The sequence below is a fragment of the Phodopus roborovskii genome, unplaced genomic scaffold (assembly GCF_943737965.1).
Source record: "Phodopus roborovskii unplaced genomic scaffold, PHOROB, whole genome shotgun sequence".
Lineage (NCBI taxonomy): Eukaryota > Metazoa > Chordata > Mammalia > Rodentia > Cricetidae > Phodopus > Phodopus roborovskii.
In genome coordinates this window covers 16,584,239-16,605,083 of record NW_026126448.1, presented here as the reverse complement: position 1 = coordinate 16,605,083, position 20,845 = coordinate 16,584,239, and the positions used below count along the sequence as shown (strand labels likewise).

The 20,845-nt window shown below is 47.1% G+C and overlaps 1 protein-coding gene across 1 annotated transcript in view; it reads right to left on the bottom strand.

Annotated features, from left to right (window-relative positions):
- Positions 1-20,845, bottom strand: part of Csmd2 (CUB and Sushi multiple domains 2) — a 537,775-nt gene that overhangs the window by 71,148 nt on the left and 445,782 nt on the right. Inside the window, exons 33-41 of the mRNA XM_051188846.1 lie at positions 15,849-15,944; positions 14,596-14,799; positions 13,797-13,921; positions 12,670-12,766; positions 11,512-11,616; positions 10,397-10,515; positions 9,843-9,912; positions 7,723-7,839; positions 4,813-5,022 (exon numbers count right to left, since the gene is read on the bottom strand). Coding sequence (XP_051044803.1) covers positions 4,813-5,022; positions 7,723-7,839; positions 9,843-9,912; positions 10,397-10,515; positions 11,512-11,616; positions 12,670-12,766; positions 13,797-13,921; positions 14,596-14,799; positions 15,849-15,944 — 1,143 coding nt within the window. The remainder of the gene's footprint in view (positions 1-4,812; positions 5,023-7,722; positions 7,840-9,842; positions 9,913-10,396; positions 10,516-11,511; positions 11,617-12,669; positions 12,767-13,796; positions 13,922-14,595; positions 14,800-15,848; positions 15,945-20,845) is intronic.

Here is a 20,845-nt window from a genome sequence, read left to right as displayed (position 1 = left end):
TTTCTTTCCTTTTTTTGGCCAGGAGTAGTAGCAGTGTACATTTGTGATCCCAGGACTGAGGAAGCAGAGACAGGCAGATCCCTGGAGCTTATTAACAATCAGTCCTACTTGATGAGATCCAAGCCATGAAAGACCTGGTCTCAAAAAAGGGTACATAGCACCTGATACATGATGGATGATGTAGGAGGTAGTCTTCTGGCCTCTGTGTGCACACACATACATATAAATGTACCCCTGCAATACACACATGCACCTGAACACACATACACACACACACACCACACTATATGTACATACATACACACATACATACACACATACCACATACATACATACATATAAATCACTAAGGTGAATGGATGTTTCAAAGAGCTGAATAGCCACCACCGTCATGGGTGGGCTAGAGAGAGCTGTCCCTGTCAGTGGAGTGCTTTTGGATGATTTGACCATAGAGTCTTGGAAGAGGCACGAGTCTGTTGCCTGGGTATGCTGCATTGGAAGCCTCAGTTGGAACTTGGTGGCCTAAAGACAGACAGCAAGGAGACTGAAGGCAGCAGCCACAAGTCAAAAGCCAAAGTAGCTTTGAAGAGAGTGGCAAGTGTCACATAAGGAGGTAGCTTTTCCAAAAGGGAGAAACTTCAAGGGGGGTTGTCTGGATTCCTTTCACTCCAAGACAGATCTCAGCACTAGAAGGTGCTTCAGAGGAAGACATATATCCTGAAGTTAAAGTAGGTCTACCTACTTTAAAGTAGGGGGAGGGGCTGGGCTGTCCCAAAGGGAGATGTTACCGTGGGAACACTTGTGATTCCAGACAAACTATTAGCATTTGGAATCCAAGTTTTGACATCTTCTAACATTTTGGAACAGTTTTATACTTTAGTTCTCATGTTATGAATGTGATCCCTCAGGTTTTCTTGTGCGTGCGTGCGTGCGTGTGTGTGTGTGTGTGTGTGTGTGTGTGTGTGTGTGTGTGTGTATCTGTCTAGTGTATGTATGTGTTCTCAGTGTGTGTGTGTGTGTGTCTGTCTAGTATATGTCCGTGTTCACAGTGTGTATGTCTGTCTAGTATGTGTTCTCTCTCTCTGTGTCTAGTGTATGCATATGTTCTCAGTGTGTGTGTGTGTGTGTGTGTGTGTGTGTGTATGTGTGAAGGTCTGAGGACAATTCAGATGTCTTCCTTTCATCACTCTTCACCACATTTTGAGACCAGACCTCTCACTGAACCTGGAGCTCAGCTGTTGAGTAGACTTGTTGGCTAATGAGCTCCTGAGATTTCCCTGCCTCCACACCCCATTGCCAGGGTTGCAGACACAGGGATTTTATCTATTGAGCCATGGAGTAAGTTAAAAGTAAGCAAACTTAGCTATCATTAAACATCTTATGGAAATGTCTGTCTATGGAAAGACAGAGGAAGCAGTGGCCTAGGGATGCTGGACTGTCAGTTGGGAGAATTTTAAGGAGAAAGAGCTAGATTGTCCCAAGACAAGTTAAGGAAACAAAGAGAACGGGGGTCCACAGAAGTAGCCCCAGAGGGGGACAGATGGCTCTTCTATAAAACTGGACCTGAAGCCCATTTCCTTTGGAGAGGAAGCATGAGAGTGGACAGTGGGGGAGGCCTCAGAGCTCAGAGCCTGTTTACACTGAACAACTGTGGAGCATGTGGGCCACTGGGCAGAGAGAATCGTCTGCATCTATCACAAATTAGAGGTCTCAGTGGAAGCAGCTGGGCCTCTGGCACTAGAGACTCCCCAGGCTGAGAGGTTGGGACCATCACAGAGAGAAACCTTAATGGAAGTTGAGCTCTAGTCCGAGAAGGAGCAGGTGGCCTGATGCCGAGAGGCACATAGGTGGACTCGTGACTCAAGGGAGTGTGAGGCAGGTCCTGATCACAGAAGAAAGGCTGACCCATTATGTTATCCTTGACTCCTCAGAGGGACAGCTGGGGACCTGAGGTAGGGCAGGCTCTGCTCTTGTTTGGGAGAGCTAGGAGGATATTCTCTGATACAGGGGTGGCAGCTGTGTGGGTGGGAGTGGTTAGGTCTCCTGTGGGGATCCAGGAGCCAGTGGCGGCTTGCCACCCTGGACGCATTCAGGAGCTGTCATCCTATTGTATGGGCTCAGCATGTGGGCTGTTCCTGTAACAGCCTACTGTGACCCAACAGTGGTGTTGTCAACACTTATGTTTATGACAGAGAAGTGTCAGGCCCCCCCCCCACAAGTTGAACTGTCTTTACCTAGTCACACATTTGAATGACAAGGGCATCAGGAAGTGACCTTATTTGGAGAGATGACCTTTGCCCATTTCACATAAACCTGAATGACTACAGAGTAGATGGAGATATGATGGAGCTGGTATCACTATAAGGGGGAGTTTGAGGAACCTCAATACTACATCCCAGGATGTCGCTGCTTATTTATCTTTCCACTAATAGCATGGTGGAAATAACATTTCTCCCATGTCCTTGCCAGGACACAACAGAGGACATTTTGAGTGTCAAATGCATCAAATAAATTCCAAACTTTTAGGTTAATGGGAATATGAGCCACCTTGATTCGATCAAATACAATATTCCTGCCTTGAAACATCACACTGTATCCCACACACATGTGCAATAATTATTTATCAATCAGGGAGGGGACTAGAGTTTTGGAGATGGGTACCATATGAAGATGAAGTCAGAGACTGGGTGATGATTCAAGCTGACACAATGCCGGTGATGACTAAAAAGCCCCAAATCCAGTCCCCTACCTGGAGAAGATTCTTACAACCCTCAGGAAGAACCTGGCCCACCAACACCTTAATCTTGCTCTCATTTCCATCATCAGACCTGTTCAAGTCATAGGTTCTTTGGTACTTTGTGATGGCCTCCTAACAAACCAAGATCCAGGAAGTGATGGTGGTGGTAGTGTGTGTGATGGGGACTACATCTGTTCCAACCAGAAAACAGACTTTGTAATTGGGATTAAGTGTCTTCCATGACAGACCATTGGGACAGAAGATGATTACTGGAGTGTTCTGACTCATCAGTCCTATATCCTTTTCTCATCAGAGACCGGGAACATAGCAGCAGCTTCTGTGACCACCCTCCCTCCCCTGGGTGTAGCTGCCTGGTCAGTAACAACAAGGTGGCATGGTTTAGGGAGGCCAAGCTCTTGTGGCCCTGCAGTATGAGCCTGCCATGCACGCATGCAGGCCTCCCCTGTGCAACCATTCTAAATGCTCCTACCGCAGGAGACACGCTTTATGGCTGTCCCAGAATGAGAAGTCTAGTACTTGCTAAGTATTCTTGTCAGATTAGGAAGGGGCTCCTAGCCAAGGGATGAAAAAGCCAAGGCTCTTAGGAAACTACACGTTGCACTGTATTTTTTCTATATTAAAAGTATACGTGATCAAAAACTTTGTAAAATGTAAAACTTTACACTTTCTTCCAAGATGTGTACACATACGCATGCACGCATACACGCATGCACACACGCATGCATGCACACGCTTAACAGAAAGAAGAAAGGAGAGAAAGAATTAAAATTAGAGGTTATATCTGGGAAATAATCCTGCCCCATCAACATTTTTGTGTTTGTTTGTTTTAACAAGGTGAATGTGTTAGTGAATTATCTGTATAACTAAAACTTAACTCTGAAAACAGGAAGGCACCTCTTACAGTGGGATGCAGTGTTGGCTGGACAGAAGATAACACATTGAGCTATTCCAGGGTCCTTCCTTCTTGCAGGAGATGGAGCAGGATTACAAGAGCAATGTGACATCTATGACATGTGACATAGTCTGCATGTGCCTCCCACAGCCAATACCACAAACTGAAGCCTCATCCCCTAGTGGGAGGGCATTTGGGGGCGGAGCCTCCTCACATCTTCCCTGGAGAACTAGACTAGGGTCCCTATAGCAGAGGCCTCAGAGAGGTCCTTTACTCCACCTACCAAATAAGTACACAGTCAGGGGGTGCCACCATGAGCCAGAGAGCAGGCTCTCTCAGATGTGGGATTTGTGAGCTCCTTGATGTTCAGATGAGGAAGGAGTTTCTGTTGTCTGTGAGGTGCCAGCTTGCAGCATTTGTTATAGCAGCCTAAGCCGGCTGATGCCCCCTGCTCACTGAGACGTCTGCATGATTGGGGCCAGAACAAGTGCTTCATTCAGTGACACTAGGTGAGCATTCAGAGCAGAAGTTAGGCCTGTGTGGAGCTGCCGTGCACAGCCGTGCAGGTTGGGCGGTCTCCACTGTCGGTGATGAATGAATGGCCTCATACAGCAAAGCCTGAGTTGGTGTGATGGGGCTCTTTCTGGGGAAAGCACACCAGGGACACGGGACCTGCCATCGGGTTTTACCTGGGGAAATAGAACCTCTTCAAGCTTACCGGTATGTCTCCCCAAGGAAACGCCACCTGACGTGGGCACTGTTAACATTGTTACTGGAATTCTCCATTCTGTCATGGGGGATCTTTGCTGAGACTGAGCCTCTCGAAGCCAAGGGGAAATTGTGGGCCACTACCAGGGACGCCCAAGGGGAAAGTGATGGGCTACCTGCCCAGGATGCTGTTGGTTATCAGCTTTAGACACTATGGCGCCTCAGTGGATACTGTGGGGCCCATGGCTCTGGAAAAAATGGGGCATATGTAAACTGTCTGTCAAATGGGGTTATGTAGCTACCGAGGTAGTTGCCAACCAGAAGCCTCCACAGAGACTCCTGCTGCCCCTCAGCCCTTCTGGCATCTCTTCCCATGCATTAGAATGGGGAGATGGGTGGCTGTGGACCAGACACAGAGATGAATGTGGTGTCACTATGGTACTTCCATCCTTACCCTGGTACTCCAGCTTGAAACCTGGCCGGTTCTGGGAGTGGTCACTGTGGAAGTACACAATGGTATCATGGGATGTGGAGAGCAAGGAGCCTGGCACCTCACTACCACTGAACCTTCCCATCATGCGGCTGGTCTCGGAGGGACCACTCCGGATTTCTAAGAAGTCGTGATTAGGTTCCGTGGAGAAGTTCAAAAACTGGACGTGAGCACCTAGAAGAAGGACAGAGACAAATGGTGTTCAAAGCCACAGAGCCCTCCTCTGGCAGGATGTCCCACTACAGTGTCTCTTACAGGGTGCCCCCCCCATAAGCTCCAACTCAGGCAGGTCTCCCAATGCACGCTCTGGGCTTTACCTATCTAGCCCCCCCTCTGGCTATCAGGAAGGGTCAGAAATAAAGGCACTGGTTATTTCTGAGTTCCACCCCAAGTCTGTTTGATTTTATGGGAAGCCAGCTGTGTGGTCAATGTTTTATTCCATTTGGATCATGTCTAATATCAAATAAAGATAGGTTTTTTTCTATAATAAATGTTTAGTTAAAAATTAATTACCCCCATTGAATCAAAGGGCACACACGACCTTTCTTGCTGGTGTTTTCTAGAATCTTTAGGTGATTCAGAAGGACATGGTTCAAAAGTGTATATTGTCCCAACTGATCCAACCAGAAGCCTACTGAAGTTTACACTTTGGGACCTTGGTGGGTTAATCAAGATCTCTTAGCCACCTGTCAGGTGACACAGATTTAATTAAGCCCCTGAGGTACATATTTATATAAGCCACGGAGAAGTGAGATTAGAACAGCAACGTGGATATTTGTTTACAGACAAGGTTTTTCAAAATTGGATTGCTACAGGAAAATGTTCCCCAAAGAAACCTATTCACCATGTCTAACAAATGTCCACACATTACATTGTTAGCTGAGAAAATCAGGTTGGAAAAAAAAAATAGATACTGGAAACAGAAAAATGCAGACATTGATGACAATTTTTGTATTTTAAGAACCTGGAAGAATATGCATTTGTTTGCTAATACCGGATGAGCACATGCCATGGGCTGTGCCATGGTAGGCACGGCCCAGGATGAACAAGGTGGGATGGTCCTCTTGTTTATGAGCACCAAGCTGTTGTTACTGAAGATCTCTTCGCGATGAAGTCACATATTTTGATTTTAAAATGTGCTCATCTGTATTTGCTAATTTGATAGAATGGACACACACGCACAACTCTTTGTGCACCTTTGTTAACAGTGAAGACTTAATATGATGCCGAAGACCTTTATTTCCTGTCCTATTCATCCACCTTAACTATGTGTTACACAGTTCCATCTTACGCATCATCCACCTCCTCAGCCCATTCTCCTCCTATGAGCATAGGTTACTTCCACACCCCAGACTGTGTTTCTCTGAGCCATCATCTGTAGAGCTGTGCCTTGCTTGCCCGTGCAGCCTGACATGTTGGAGAACTGCAGCCTGTGTGCCCGACCTTGGGTTCTTTGAGTTGTCAGGAAAGAAGGGGGCTGTGCTCGCCGCCTTGAGACAGGGGCATGCTACTGCAGAGGCTCTTTCCTCAAGAAGAGCCCCTAGTGTTGCAGATGTAAAACAGGGTACTGGAGCCCACTGGAAAAAGAGATCCTGCTATGACACTGGGCCTGCAGCAGGCCCATTAGAGACAGAGGGCTTTGGCCTGAATACAAGGACTCATAGCCCATTTAAAATCCTGTTTGCCTGTGTGTTACCCGCTCCTGCCCTTTGCCTTTAGAGGGTGTTCAGTCCCAGGCTTGAAGTCAACGATAGGGACCTTGGTCCTCTTTGCTAGTGTTTCAAATCTGGACTCTCCCAAGGCTGCCAAAGCTGTCTGCTCTTTCTCCAGTTTCCTTCAGGAGATGGTACCAGACATTAGACTCTAGACTCTGAGGGTCACCCCACTGTCCCCCCATCCAGATTTAAAGGCTAGGCAGACCACAGCTGTCTTTTATCAGAAGACATACTTGGGACCTATTAACAGATGACCAAACAGAAGTCTTCATATGGAGGCTAGCAGACTGAGAGGTTCCAGGCCTGAGTAGAAATAATCTTCATGGGAAGAGGTGAGGTGTGGTGGTTATCATCAAAGTTGTTTATGCTTCACAGTGAAACGCACTACTTTGTAGTGTTAATTATGCTAATACATATGTATAAGAAAGACGAATCCCCAGGGACAGTTCTTTTCCCAGGGACAGCAGAATTGGGCAAAAGGACCCCTATGGACAACCTTCAGTTCTTGTTGGCACAAAACCACAATCTCTTTGGCAAAGATGCCCAGGGTTAAACTATATTGCTAGTACATACTACATGAATTGCCAGCAATTAAAATTTGTACCTAGACTAACATCTTTCATAGCCAACAACCCCCACACCTGGCATAGTCTATTTCCCCTCTCCCCATCTCCAGGCCAGCTAGAATGTGTCTACAAAGAATGCCAACTCAATTTCATATTGACCTTGGCTCAATTTAATTAGGATGATAAATGGGATGGGGAGTTAAAAGCACAACTTGAAGTCTAGTCTCAGTAAAATGGATTTCCTTTTCTTTTATTCCAGCTAATTTCTTTTCTTTTCAAAATGGTCCCGGAGAGGGAACCTTGTGTCTTGTGCAAGCTCTCTAGCCCTGAGCTATACTCTTAGCTACATCTCAAGTTGAGTTTCTTATTCTGTATCCCTGGGTTTAGTTTGGAACTTAAATCATGGTAACCCCCTAAGCTTTCTTCCCCTTACACTTTAATCTCTGCCATTCTCCAAGACTGCACAAGACAACACCAGATGAGCCCTATAGAAGGACTGTTCTGGGGCCGAGCTTACACTGGGATAGGACAGATATCTGGGTTAATTCAGTCCTGGATCCAAGCTCCTGTCTCCCTGAGGGCTGCAGACTCACCAAATCCCACGGGTAGTGCGATCTTCCAGGAACAGTCCATGTTACTGGGGTAGTTGCCTGGGAAACCAGGGCTCAGGATCACCCCCTCCATCTCTTCCACTTCTCCCCCACATTGTGCTGTGACAATGAAAGCAGTCAGGTTAGGTCATCAAGGAGAGGGTGGGGGCAATTTCAGTGTTCAGAGCCACCGTTTTAAACATTTCCTGAGACACAAACCCCCTTGAGGACCCAAAGGGTCTCTCTGAACACCTGTACCCACATGCAAACTGAGCATGTACATTCAGGACTGAAGCACAGCATAAGGCACCCAGGAGTGCCAGCCTTGACCATGACCTTCACAGGTCAATGACCTTGTCAAGGACATGCAGGAAGTGACAAAGCTCTGCTCCAAGAGAAATCGGACTCTTCTGTTCCTTTTGTGATAGCCCAACCCTCTCTTTCCTTCCTCTCCAATTCAGCCTTCAGGACAGCAGACAAAGGATGAAGGGAAGAGAAGGGACTTGCACACATCGTGTCCTCAATGTGTGCTTGTAACTGTGCCAGGCTCTTTCCAAATCTGTCTTCTATGGCGTAGGGTGGCCTGCCGTCGAGGATCACCATGACCACTCAGCTGTGAGGGAGGGTCTGGAGACATCTGATTTCAGGTTGCTGGGGAGCCTCAGCAGCTGCTCAGCCGAAAATGATTTTAGGTTTAGCGTGTGTGAGCAAAAGGGAGCTAATTAATCAGCCTTGGAGGCCCAGGGAAAGGAGTTCAGGGAAGGAAATGCCAGGGTCCAGACCAGCACTTGCTGGGCAGACAATGACTAGGAAGCACACTAGGAAAGAATAGGACCACCATTTACATCACACTTCCCACTTCACTTCCTGAGGGACTGTGGGTGAAATGTACGACCTCTCCCCAGACCAATTTCCAAAGCAGAAAAATGGTGCTAAGAACAGCACCCATCTCAGGGACTGCTATGAGGCAAAGTGGGGAAGGGTGTGCTTCACTTGGTGTAGGAGAATTGATGCATGCAACAAACTATATGAGTGATATAGCCCATCCTAATATGGTTTCCATGGCTAAGGCTCTGTGGTACCTATAATGCCCAGGCTGACCTTTCTATATGTGAGTGAAAGTACAGGAGTGAATGCTGTCATGCCAATGTGACATTCCCTCAAGTCACTTACTTTCTGGGGGACAAAGAGGTGCTTTATATCAGCCCAGCATTGAAGAACACTCACATTCCAATTCTCACTTCTCTTTAACCTTTGAGGCCAGATTTCTGGGCTGGGGAAGATGACTCACTTGGTAAAGCACTTGCTGTGTAAGTGTGAGGGCCTGAGTTTGGATGTCAGGCACCCACCCAAAAGCCAAGTGTAGTGATATACCTGTAATCTGTGTGCTGAGGGGCAGGGAGAGGAGGGCTCTTAGAGCTCACTGGCCAGTCAACCTAGCTCAACAGGTGAGCTCAGGGTTAGGGAGAGATCCTGTCTCAAAAAAACTGTGGAGAGTGATTGAGGAAGACATGCACAGGCACACCCCCACCCCTGCACCAAGTGCATACAACACACACACACACACACACACACACACACACACACTGTTTATGAATCTCCACTGAAGGGTTACAATAGGCAACACTTTGCTTGGAGTCTGGCACTTAGTAGACACCCAATTACTGTTTGTTTCCTGCCTTCTTGACATGACCAAACTCTCTGAAAAAAAAAAAAACCACACACATCTTTCCTTATTTCTGTTCATTCCCTCAACATTGTCAAGCATGGGCTAAGAGCAAAACCCACGACATTACAAGATTTGTCAGTCTGTACTCATGCCTAAAATGCCTCCTGGGGTCTGGCTGGCTATGTGGTTCACAGCAGCCTTCATGATGTTCTCAAGTGGGTGAGCTTTTAGTGATTTTTTAAAAAGTTGGTGGATAGAACCTTCCAGAAGTCAGGACAGCTTTGAATGAGAGTTAGAAATTGCAAAAAATAATGTCTTTCAGAAACTACTGACTTGGAACAAATCCAGAACATCGGAATTTCTTTTGACTTGAACTTGAACTCAGCAATAGAGCAGAGAGCTCTGATCCCTAGGGATTTGGACTTCAGTGGATTTCAAAGTCTGGTTCTCTTACCAATGCAGAGTGGAGGAGGGTAGTTCCATCGACGCACAGTTCCAGGCATGCAGGAGATGTGGGCATGGCCCTGGAGGAATCAGAACAGTAGTGGGCTAGTGTTCCCCAGGGGCACAATTACACATATAACCCAGAGCAGGGGCTTGCTCTAGGCCTCACATCAAGAGACAAGACACACAGATGCATGATATCACCTTGGGATTTGAGGTAAGACAGAAGGAGAGAGATTTGGGGGTGAGAGAGACCACTTACTAACAGCCATTACTAAAGAATTCTCATTACAGGAGGTTTCCTTGTGAGTTTCCTCTAATTACTAAATTCCCTCATGGCACTCAAAGGGAAATTAAATTTTCCCAGAGTCCAATCAAAGCCGACTTTGCAGGAACACATTCCAGGCTGGATTGTCCAGGGTCCTTACCATCAACAAAGTTTGTTTTTGTGAGAATAATTCCAGGAGTGGATAATTGTCTCCAGGGGATATGGAGACACAGGATTGGGCAATGAACTCAGGGAAGCCTGCTCCCTGCCCTGGGTTTTTGGTCAAGGGGAAGTACCTGGAGGGCATATCCTGGCTCACAATGGAAAGAGACCACGTCATTCACCAAGTAGCGCTCGCCTGTCTTCACCCCGTTACTGGGTACAGCTGGTTCTGGACAACTGCTCAGGCCCACCGCTAGATAAGACAGAGACAGGGAGAGAGGAGAGAAAGATGGGCAAAACTGGCAGGTTAAGGTGACAGGCTGAGGGTACTGTTGGCTTCTTGGGGACCAAGGCTGTGCCTTCCTGGGCCTGGTCTTCACCTGGGCATACCGAGGAAGTTAGAATGTACAGTATGGGGGCTCATCAGATCAAAGAAGGGACAGGGGGTGTCGTTTCAGGGATTTGGGATGTTTTGTTCATCTATTGAGCCTAGCATCAGGACTTCCTGCCTGCAGACCCCCAAGGCCTTTCTGCCCGAGCTCCTCCTGCATCTCTCTTGTACCTGCTCTCAACTTCTCTCCCCTTTCTCTACCCTCAGAAGACAGTGTCTATCAGAGAGATCCTAGCAAAACTCATCAGAGCACCTGATGTGTGGGGAACACTCAGTGGTTATTTGCTGGCACCCTCTAGTTCTCCCCTGCACCTAGTGTGAGATGTGAGCAGGGCCAGCAGTACCAAGAAGAAAGCCATCTCTCCAGAAACCTCTAAATGTCCTCAAAGACACAGTTACAGTTCTCACTGTTCAGAGATTTTTAGCTGTGACTAGAGGGAATCTTGTAGATTATCTTACTCAAAGTTAGGCTTTGAGTAAGAGAAAGACCTTGGAAGATATAACTGCATCATCCAAATGGGCGCCAGAAGCCAGTTTGCTGAACCAGAGGAGAGAGCACCTCCATTTTCTTGTATCCCAGATTATGTACTGGGGCCAGAGCTGAAGCACTTTCTGCCCAGGCTCCAGGGGATGGCGAGTCAATGCTTCAGTGGGCCCTGGCTTTACCCTGTGGTTGAATACACAAGCTTGAGAGGGTTTCAGACCTTCTCTAACCCTCAGCATCTTCCTCTGGTCAGTGGAAGGCTTAAGTGGGAAGGAGCAGGTCCAGCCCCAAAGAGCCCACACTGAGGGTGGGGATCCAGTGACCATTTGTTCCCACCCAGAAATGCACACATGGCCATGACCCTGGATTCTCACTTTTGTATTCCAAGTGGAAGCCAGCAGCAGACACACTGATGTCAGAGTAGAAGTGGAGGTAGAGCTGGTTGGAGGTGCTGTTCAGGAGGGCAGGCACCGTTGTTCCTGGGTAAGAACACCAAGGGTCATCAGGTACATCCTCCACATGCCAAATTCCACCTCATTCCTCTGCTTCACTATCTGCTGACATTCTATTCCCAGGACCCCAAATACCACCTCCCCCATTATCAAACTTACTAAATGACAAAGGCCAGGTAGTTAATGAGCCAGGGAAAGGGAGCCTGCCAGGAGGTGATGCCCCTTAGGTGGTGAGAGGGCTGTGAGTCTGGGCCCTACTCAGTCATCTTGAAAATGATTCCAACATGTCCAATTATCTGGTCAACTTTCTATCCCAGCACCATGATCTCTGGGCCTAGCCACTTCAGGTAACTTCCATGGCCATTGGACAAAACCACACACTGTGGCTGGAACAAGTGTGCCACTGAATGGGCAGTAGGGAACCTACTTTGGGGAAAAAGTTGTGTTGTTTCTTTAAAAATAAAATAAGATGATTGTGATTCCATCTGGATACACTCTCTTGAGGATGGCAACATATGGGACACCAGCGCGAGCATGTGAATGTCCATGCCAGTGTTAGTCACAGCAGCACCATAATGAAAGTGACACAGACATCACTGTGTGAGTGGTTTATGAAGAAATGGCCTACCCACACAGCACAGTGCTGACTCAAATCGACACAGGGTGAACCCTGAAAACATGGTGAATCCAGACAGAAAGCTACATGCTGTAAGATTTTGATCCTATGACCTGCTTGGACAAGAGCAATCCATGGGGATTGGAAGATGAGTGGTTACAGAGGCTGGGGGCAAGTAGGTGGGTGGAGAATGAGTGCATTGGTACTTGGTTACAGAAATCCCCTGGGGTTATTTAGAAGTGATGGTTGCAGATCACTGTTAGTATATCAAACTACAGTCACTGGTGATGATGGTGGTAATGATGATGGTGATGGTAGTGAGGACAGTGATGGTAGTGATGATGATGGTGATAGTAGTGTTGAAGATGGTGATGGCAGTCATGATGATCATGATGGTGATGATGGCGGTGATGATAATGTTCACTGAAACCCTCCAAATGGAGGCTCTGGATGTTCCATCTTACCTGAGAAACTCCCCAGCATGGTTACAGTGTTATCTGCTCCATCAAACACCTCTAGAGAGTCCCAGTTCTGCTCTGTGACAAAACTGATGACTTGAATCTACAAAGACAGAAGAATTGAGTTGTTGATCATACAGCTCAAGTGCCTCTCTCCTTTCTCTTCCCATGGAAAATCAATTTATCAAACAACCCCTCTGGGCCCAACACTGTGCTGGTTCCTTCCCATAAAAGTAAGATGTGGTCCATACCTACCTCAGGAACTCATTGTCTGGCGGGGAAGATATGTGATGATAGGCTAGAAGGATACCTAATGACATTTCAGAAAGTAGGAATGCTGCAGTCCAATGGGCTTTCTTCCCTGCCTTTTTATTTTTTGGAGACAGGGTTTCATGTAGCTCAGGCTAACTCTGAGTCACTATGTAGCTGAGGATGATTTTGAACTTTTAATCATCTTGCCTCTGTTTTCCTGTACACAAGCACACCTGGTTTATGTGGTGCTGGGGATTGAACCCAGAGCGTTGTGCATATCAGGAAAGAACTCTACCAACTGATCCACCTCTCACATTTGGAATGTTCTTTGGGTTTCTTCCTCCCACTGGGTGTGTCCAGCTCTGGTCCTGATTACTCCACTGGCCGGGCAGGCTCTGGATCCTCTCCTATGCCTCTCTATGTGTTGCTCTTACCCTGGGCACATATTACACATCCCAGTATCCCCAGTTGTCCTCCGTACCTCATTTGCAGTTGGTGATCTACTCTTTCCCCATTCATCAGCAAGGCCAGCTTTTTTTTCTTAATGGTCTTAGAGAAACACTTCAAGCCATTTGAAAGTCTCCTAAGAACCCTCCAAATTCATATTCCAGTTGCAAACCCATTTTCTTCTCCTGGCTGGCTGGAGCTAATTCCTACTGCCCATGCTCCCTCAGTTACCTGACTTTCCTGCCATCTTCCCCAGGGGTGCTGTGATCTCTTGTTTGGAAGCCATGTCGCCACATCTGCACAGTGCCACCAAAGCCACAAGGACAAAGGTAGAGGTGCTATTTCTCCTTCTGCCTCAGCCTGGCTCAGGGTCCAGTGACAGCCAGAATCTTGGGGCAGCCACTTAACTGAGGTGGCCACCTCTTTGCTCCTACCTGGATGCCAGCGCCTTCTGGGACCATGATCTTCCACACACAGTTGAGGCTGTTGAGGTAGGGCTCTGGGAAGCCAGGGGACAGGATGGTGCCCCTGCGTTCAGTGAGGTTGCCACCGCAGGGCACTGGGAAGAGACGGGGCTGGTCAGGCTCCTCAGCCCATCTTTGTGCTTCCTTCAGGGCCTTGGGCTCTCCTGGCCCAGCTTCTCCTATGACTTCCAGCCCCACTTCCCCCAGGATCTCTGGCCTCTGTTGGGCTACTTCCGAGTGCTGACCTCTTCCCTGACTGTCCCCGACTGCTCCCCCCCCCCCCGTCTCCCGGAGCCCATGCACCCCTCTACCCCCTGTCCCCAGAGCCCACCTCTCTCAGGGCCTCCAGTCTGTGTTAACTCATCCTTGTGCTGCTTCCCCCTCAAGCTCCCAAACCTCCCAGTCCCACCACCTGTAGGGTCCCTAGCCTCTGCTGGGCCTCCTTCCCATGCTGCCTTCTCTCCCTTGGGGACCTCCTGCTCTTAGCCTTCTTGGTGACTTGACCTCAAACGGTTTTCCAGTGGCTTGTACCTTCCCCTCTCTTCACAGATACCCCTCTCCAGCTCCTTCCCTTCTGTATTCACACTGCCCCACAGGACCAGAGAGTTATTAGGCCTAAACAGGACAGTCTTCTTAGATGCTCTGAGGGCTGATGTGTGTCTTGAGGACATCACTGATGATTGGCTGTGCCCTCGGGGAGAGAAGTCTGCCCTCAGTCCTTCCTCTCTCCACCTCTCCTTGCCCTGTCTCAGTCTTGGCTATCACTTACCCACACACGTTGGTGCAGAGACATTCCACTGAGCCAATGCCCCAGGTACAGGGAGGCACTCGATTTCTGGGGACCCCTGAAGGGCATAGCCTGAGTTGCATTCGAAGCGAATGATGGCCCCCACGGAGAAGTCACTGCCAAGCCTTTTGCCGTAGCGGGGTTCTGGCACAGAGCTGCATTGTGTGGCGCTGGTTCGGGGCACCGCTGTGGGGGAGAAAGGCACTCAGGGAGTAGGACTCACCGCTGCAGAAACTGGCCCAGGGATGTATTCAGGATGAGACCGGAGGGGACCCAGGGTCCATTTTCAGGCTGGCATGGACACTTCCCAGGGCAGGGCCCATTCTGAGGCACACTGCTGGATTCAGTGTTGCAGTACAGCTTCTAGGAAGCATGGTGGTGAGAGCCCCATGGCCAAGACGTAAGGGTCAGAGCTTTTCTTTGCTCCCCGTGACATGCCTTCCTTTCCAGGGTCTCATGTTCCCTAATGGCAATATCAGCCCTCTCTCAAGCCCCTAGCAGCAACCCTTCCCCTCCCCAAGGTCTGCCCCTGCCCAGGGTCTGCCGGCCAATGACTTGAGTGTAATGGTGGCTTGTGGGGATCAGGAATGGGGCTCCTTGTGGTGGGATCTCCCCTGCACAGGGCTATATACATGGTCTCCTGGGCATGTGTAGAAATCATAGAGAGGGCTGTGCTTAAGGCCTTAACAATGTGGCTGCTGCTGGGCAAGTGAAAGCAAAGATGCTCCAAGGTCCTGCTGGGTCTTAGTGACCCAGAATGAACTCTGATTGCCTGGCTGGTTGTGGACTCTTTTAATATGACCAGCACTTATTACCCGAATTTCATACTTGAGCAAATGAGGGTTCTAAGAAGTAGAATGGCTGGTATCCACCTCCGCGATCAGAGTCCCTGTTTGCCCTGTGCCTTTACTATGCACTTCAGACAAAACCAAGCTCCTTGAGATAAGAGGACTGGGCCAGCATCCCCAGCACCATCAGAGATGTACCATTGGGCAGGGATGGGGCACCAATGGGGGAAGGAAAGGAATTAACTTCCCATGTGTGGTTTCCTTTCAAATTCAACAGAGAATCTGACCCAGAAACTGTTGCTTGGGTAAATAGATATATACAGTTGAATGGATGTCAGGATATCCCTCACATTAGTAACTGCCCCTCCAGTCCTCATAGGAAGACGCAGATGGGACACAAAGTCACCGAGGTGACATCTGACCCTCCAAGGTCCACACCCTACGTACCTTGGTAGACAAAGTGGAACCCCCTGGCTGGAACTTGGCCTTTGGCGCTGAACTTAATGAGAACTTGATTCGAGGTGGCCAAGGGCAGCGACTCTCCTGCCGAGAGGAGTGAGGAGAAAGGAAGACAGTGAATCTGGGAGTAATGCTCAGCAGGTAGAATCTGGGCCAGAAAGGAGGGGCAGCCATGTTGCACACTGTGAAGCCTTCCATAGTCCAGGACTCACTGCAACCTAACTCACAGCCTACACCTTACGGTGGGAAGCCCACAGGTGGGCTGGGGGTGAGAATCAGGTGGTAGAGTGCTTACCTCCTATCACAAAACTCTGGGTTTGATCCCCCAGCACTGCATGAACTGGGTAGAGTGGTATGCACCTCTAATTCCAACTTGGGAGGTAAAGGCAGGGGGAATCATAAGTAAAAGGGTATCCTCCATCCCCAGTTACACAGCCGCCTGAGGCATCCTTGGCTATATGAGGTCCTCCTCCATATCCCCCCATCCTCCCTGCAAAATGAGATGGTTTTATATCCATGCTGTCCCTTGATACTCGGGGTCACTGTGAATGGCAGCACTCAGCACCCTCATTTACAAAGCAAGATGAAGAGGTTTGGAAAATTGCATGACCTGTCCAGAAAAGAGGGAGATGTTAAAAATATGTTGATTTATGGGGCTGGAGAGAATGGCTGTTACCATGCCAGCTAGAAGTTTACTTGGAAAAGTGAAATCAGACTGATTGAAAAAATAAATACATAAAAATCAGACACTGGTTTGTGGGAAGGAATAATAAAATCTGAAAGCTCTGGCCTTTCCCAGACACCCCTGGGATAGAGCGACAGAGATGCACGACTCAGACTAGTACATCTCTGAGAGCAGGCAGTGCTTGTCAGGATGCTGAAGAGATAGCTCAGTGGACGCTGGGATTGTCTCAGGCACTCCAGCACGTGTAACCCTCCATTCACATTGTGCAGAAGATAGGAAAAGTTTGTAAGGATTCAGGGCACCGAGGAGGGCTGGCCTGGATAGCAGAGACGGCTTAGGTCTGATTGGTGGTGGTGGTGGGGGGGGGCAGAGCAGAACCCACAGTTATGAAGCACAGCTCTGCATGTCCCTATCTTCCCATGGAAGCCCTGGCAGGATGTAGTGGTGGGCAGGGCTATGACCCCTCTGCCTCTCCCCCACCCCAACTATCTCTATTACCATGGAAGATGTTGTAACACACTACACTCAATCATTGCTCTATCAAATATAAAGCCACAACAAAGATGCTGAGACGGAGACTTGAGGCTTTTCTCAAGCCCCACACACCTTGGCCACAGGGGCACAGTTTGCACTGTGCTTCTCTAAGTGAGGAATCACACGTGAGTACCACTCTCCAACCCCTCCCTCTCCTCCCCTCCCGCTCCCTTTCTCCCTCTGCCATCCACTTCCTACTTGCTATTCCTTCACTTCACTTGTCCCCCACTTCCTTCCTCCTCAGCCTCACCTTTCCTTTCCATTTCTGGTCCTTTCTCCCTTTCTCTCCTCTTCTTTTTTTGTTATCATTTCTCCCTCTTCCCATCTCTCCCTTCTTTCCTTCTATTGACTTTGTACATCTATATGTACATCCATAGAGTCCTAAATGTACAGCCATTTACATTGTAGATCACGTTCCTTTACTTCTACACTTTAGAGAGACAGTCCATCATCAAACCTCTATCATAAAATAAACAATGCTCTCAGCTCAGAGAGTTAGATTAGGAAAAACAGAGTACTCATCTGTCTGTCGGGAGTCTTTCCTTCCTTCCTTCCTTCCTTCCTTTCAGACAGAGTCTTACTATGTACCTCAACCTGGAAGTTACTGTATAGACTAGGCTGGCTTTGAACTCACAGAGATCCACTGCCTCTGCCTCCCAGCGATTAAAGGCCTGCGCCACCATGCCTGGCTTGTCTTATTTTCTTGAGACAAGGTCACTCACTGAACCTGCAGCTCAGCAGCCAGCTGTTCCCCTGCCTTCACCTTTCACAGCACTGGGGCTGCAAGTGTCATACACTCCATGCATGGCTTTTTTATGTGGGTGTCGGGTATTCAAGCCGAGGGTCTCACACTTGAGCAGCCAGTGTTCTTACCCACAGAGCCATCTCCCAGCCCAGAAGATAGTCTTTTCTTGTTTTAATTGAAAAGGATGTTTTGATTTATTTTGTATGGATTAATTTTTCGCTTGCATGTATGTAGATGGTTCCAGTTTCCTGCATCTGGAGTTACAGGTGGTTGTGAAAAAAACATGTAGGTGCTGGAATTGAACTTGGGTCCTTGTCAAGAGCAACAAGAAATCTAAACCACAGAGTCATCTCTTTAGCCCCAGAAGAGATATCCTCAACTCTCAGGCAGAGAGTACCACCATGTGTAAAAGTATCAAATTATATATATATATATATATGAATGAATGTCAGGAAGCCCAAATGAGTACACCGATGTAAGCATGCTCAAACTGAGCACATTATTGTAAGCATGTGTGTTCTTGTACAGGGACAAGTATAAACAACACTCTCCACCCAGGAAGTCAGGACAAGAAGAACACAGTAATTTGAAGACGTAACAGAGAACAGAATTTATGGAATAAAAACAATGGCTAATTAGAAAGTAACACACTCCACAGAAGTACTGATCCATTGGAACAATAAGAATTGCCCCAAAAGGGAGGGGGTGGAGAAAAAGAATTTCCCAAAGTAACAGAATTCCATAAACCTCTGGCACAACTAAGCAGAGACTGGAAACACAGGCACTGGAGTGAGGGACATCAAAAAGCCAAGCATTGCATATTACATAAATGGCATTGCTAAAGTGAAGAGAAGCTATGAAATGCACTTCATCAAAAGATAAAATATTAGCATTGAAATTAATATGATACACCTGGAGAGAACAGGGACCATGGAAGGAAATCAAAGAAAGATGACAGAAGAGGAGGAAATAAAACAATAAAGCAAATTTACTTGCAAACGACGGTGCTTCTCACCCAGCAGCCAAGAATTAGTCTGTGATATTAGCACTATTGAGGACTGTTCAATGGGTTTATAAGAGGGATATACTCGGAATACCAGTCTTAGAATCGATTAGCAAAGACCAGCTAGAAAACACAAAGGGAGCAAAAACAACCCACTTATAATAAGAGAGCAATAAAGACAGCTTGAAGACCTCCATGGGATAGCTGGGAATAAAACTAACAACAGCAATAAATCACTGCTATTTAAATGAAAATGGCAGCCTGAACCCCGAAGTTTCCAACAGATAAATGGAGAGACACATCATATTCCCAGCTGGGAACAAGTGTTAATATAAAGATGTGCTGTTCCCAACATAATCTATACATTGTGTGAAATTCTAGAGATAGTTCTTACATACTTTTTTCTTGTTTTGCATCAGTGTCTCATGTGGCCCAGGCTAACTTGAACCTGTTATGCAGTTGAGGATGACTTTGAATTTCTGATTCTTGTGTTTCCACCACCCAACTGTTGGGATCACAGACCTGCACCATTGCACCAGGTTTATGTGGTGTTAGGCACTGAACAGGCCTGCCTTAGTGCATGCCAGTCTAACACCACCAGGCTGAGCTATATTGCCAGCCCTAGGCAATGTTTTAAACTGACAACATATTTCTAGATAATGTTTGGAGGTTAGAAACAAGCAAGAATGGCCACTTAAAACAGTCGTAATAGCTAGCTGTGGTAGGGCATGCCTGGGAGTCAGGGGGATGAGAACTTCGAGGCCAGCCTGGGCTAAGTATAAAGACTGTCTCAAAAAAAGTAAAATTCAAACCAAATGAAGAATGACTACTGGGATGATTGAGAGTATACCTTTCCAAATTATTAGGACAGGGCTGGAGATGTGACTCAGTGGTTAAGAGTACCTGATGCTCTTACAGAAGACCTGAATGAGTTCAGTACCCAGCCCCTACATGGCAGTTCACAACATATCTAACTCTAACTCTAGTTCTAGGGGATCTGATTCCTGCTTCAGGCCTCTTTGGGCACTCTATACATGTGGTGCACTTCTATACATGCAGGTAAAACACCCAAACACATACAATGAAAATGAATCTTTGAAAAAGTTATTATGATGCCAAGTACTATCATAGCTTTTTTTTTTTTTTTAAGTGTATGTGTATTGATGTTTTGCCATGGGGCGTTTTAAGGACCCTCGAAATGGAGTTACAGACAGTTGTGAGCTGCCATGTGGGTGCTGCAACTTGAACCCGGGTCTTCTAGAAGAATAACCGGTGCTCTTAACTGCTGAGTCCATCTCTCCAGCCCCTCCTCCCTCCCCATTATAGCTTTTTAAGAGCCAAAACCTATACAGGGAGAAATACGTACTTGGAAGAAATAGATTAAAAGTAAGGAAAAAGACCCAATCACCATAAACATTAGAGTATGTAAACTTGTCATTTTGAAAATTCTGGACAACAGATTAATTGGTTTGAGTCTCTGTATTAAATAAAAAATCAAAATAAAATCCAGAGGGATCAAGGCAAAGCAATAGAACTGAAAAGAAGAAACAGAAAACAGGGACATCCATCTGCTCTGGGTACAAGTGAAGGCATAAATGATGAAAGAAAGATCTTCTGATACCAAGGGGCATTTCCATTTTCTGATAGAAAAACATACCCTGAAGAAAATTACAAGGGAAACGGAAAACTGGAGGTGAAGGCTTTTCATAGTGTATACGATCCCTATGGTATAGAATGTATTTTGCCTGTAACCATGTGGGGTTCTACTTCATGAATAAGAAGATGAGGGCTAATTGAAAAATCAACACAAATTTGCAACAAGGTTGCAGGGGCCAATAAAGACATTATTTAAAAAGGTTACCACCTCACCAGCAATAAAAAAGCAAATTAGAAAATGATATACTATCTGCATATTTCAAATTAATAACTTGTAAAAAGTTATCTCACTTTTGGGGAACAAAGCTGAAAGATCTTTCTATCAGGGCTATTTGACAATCAATACAAAGAAGCCTTGACAA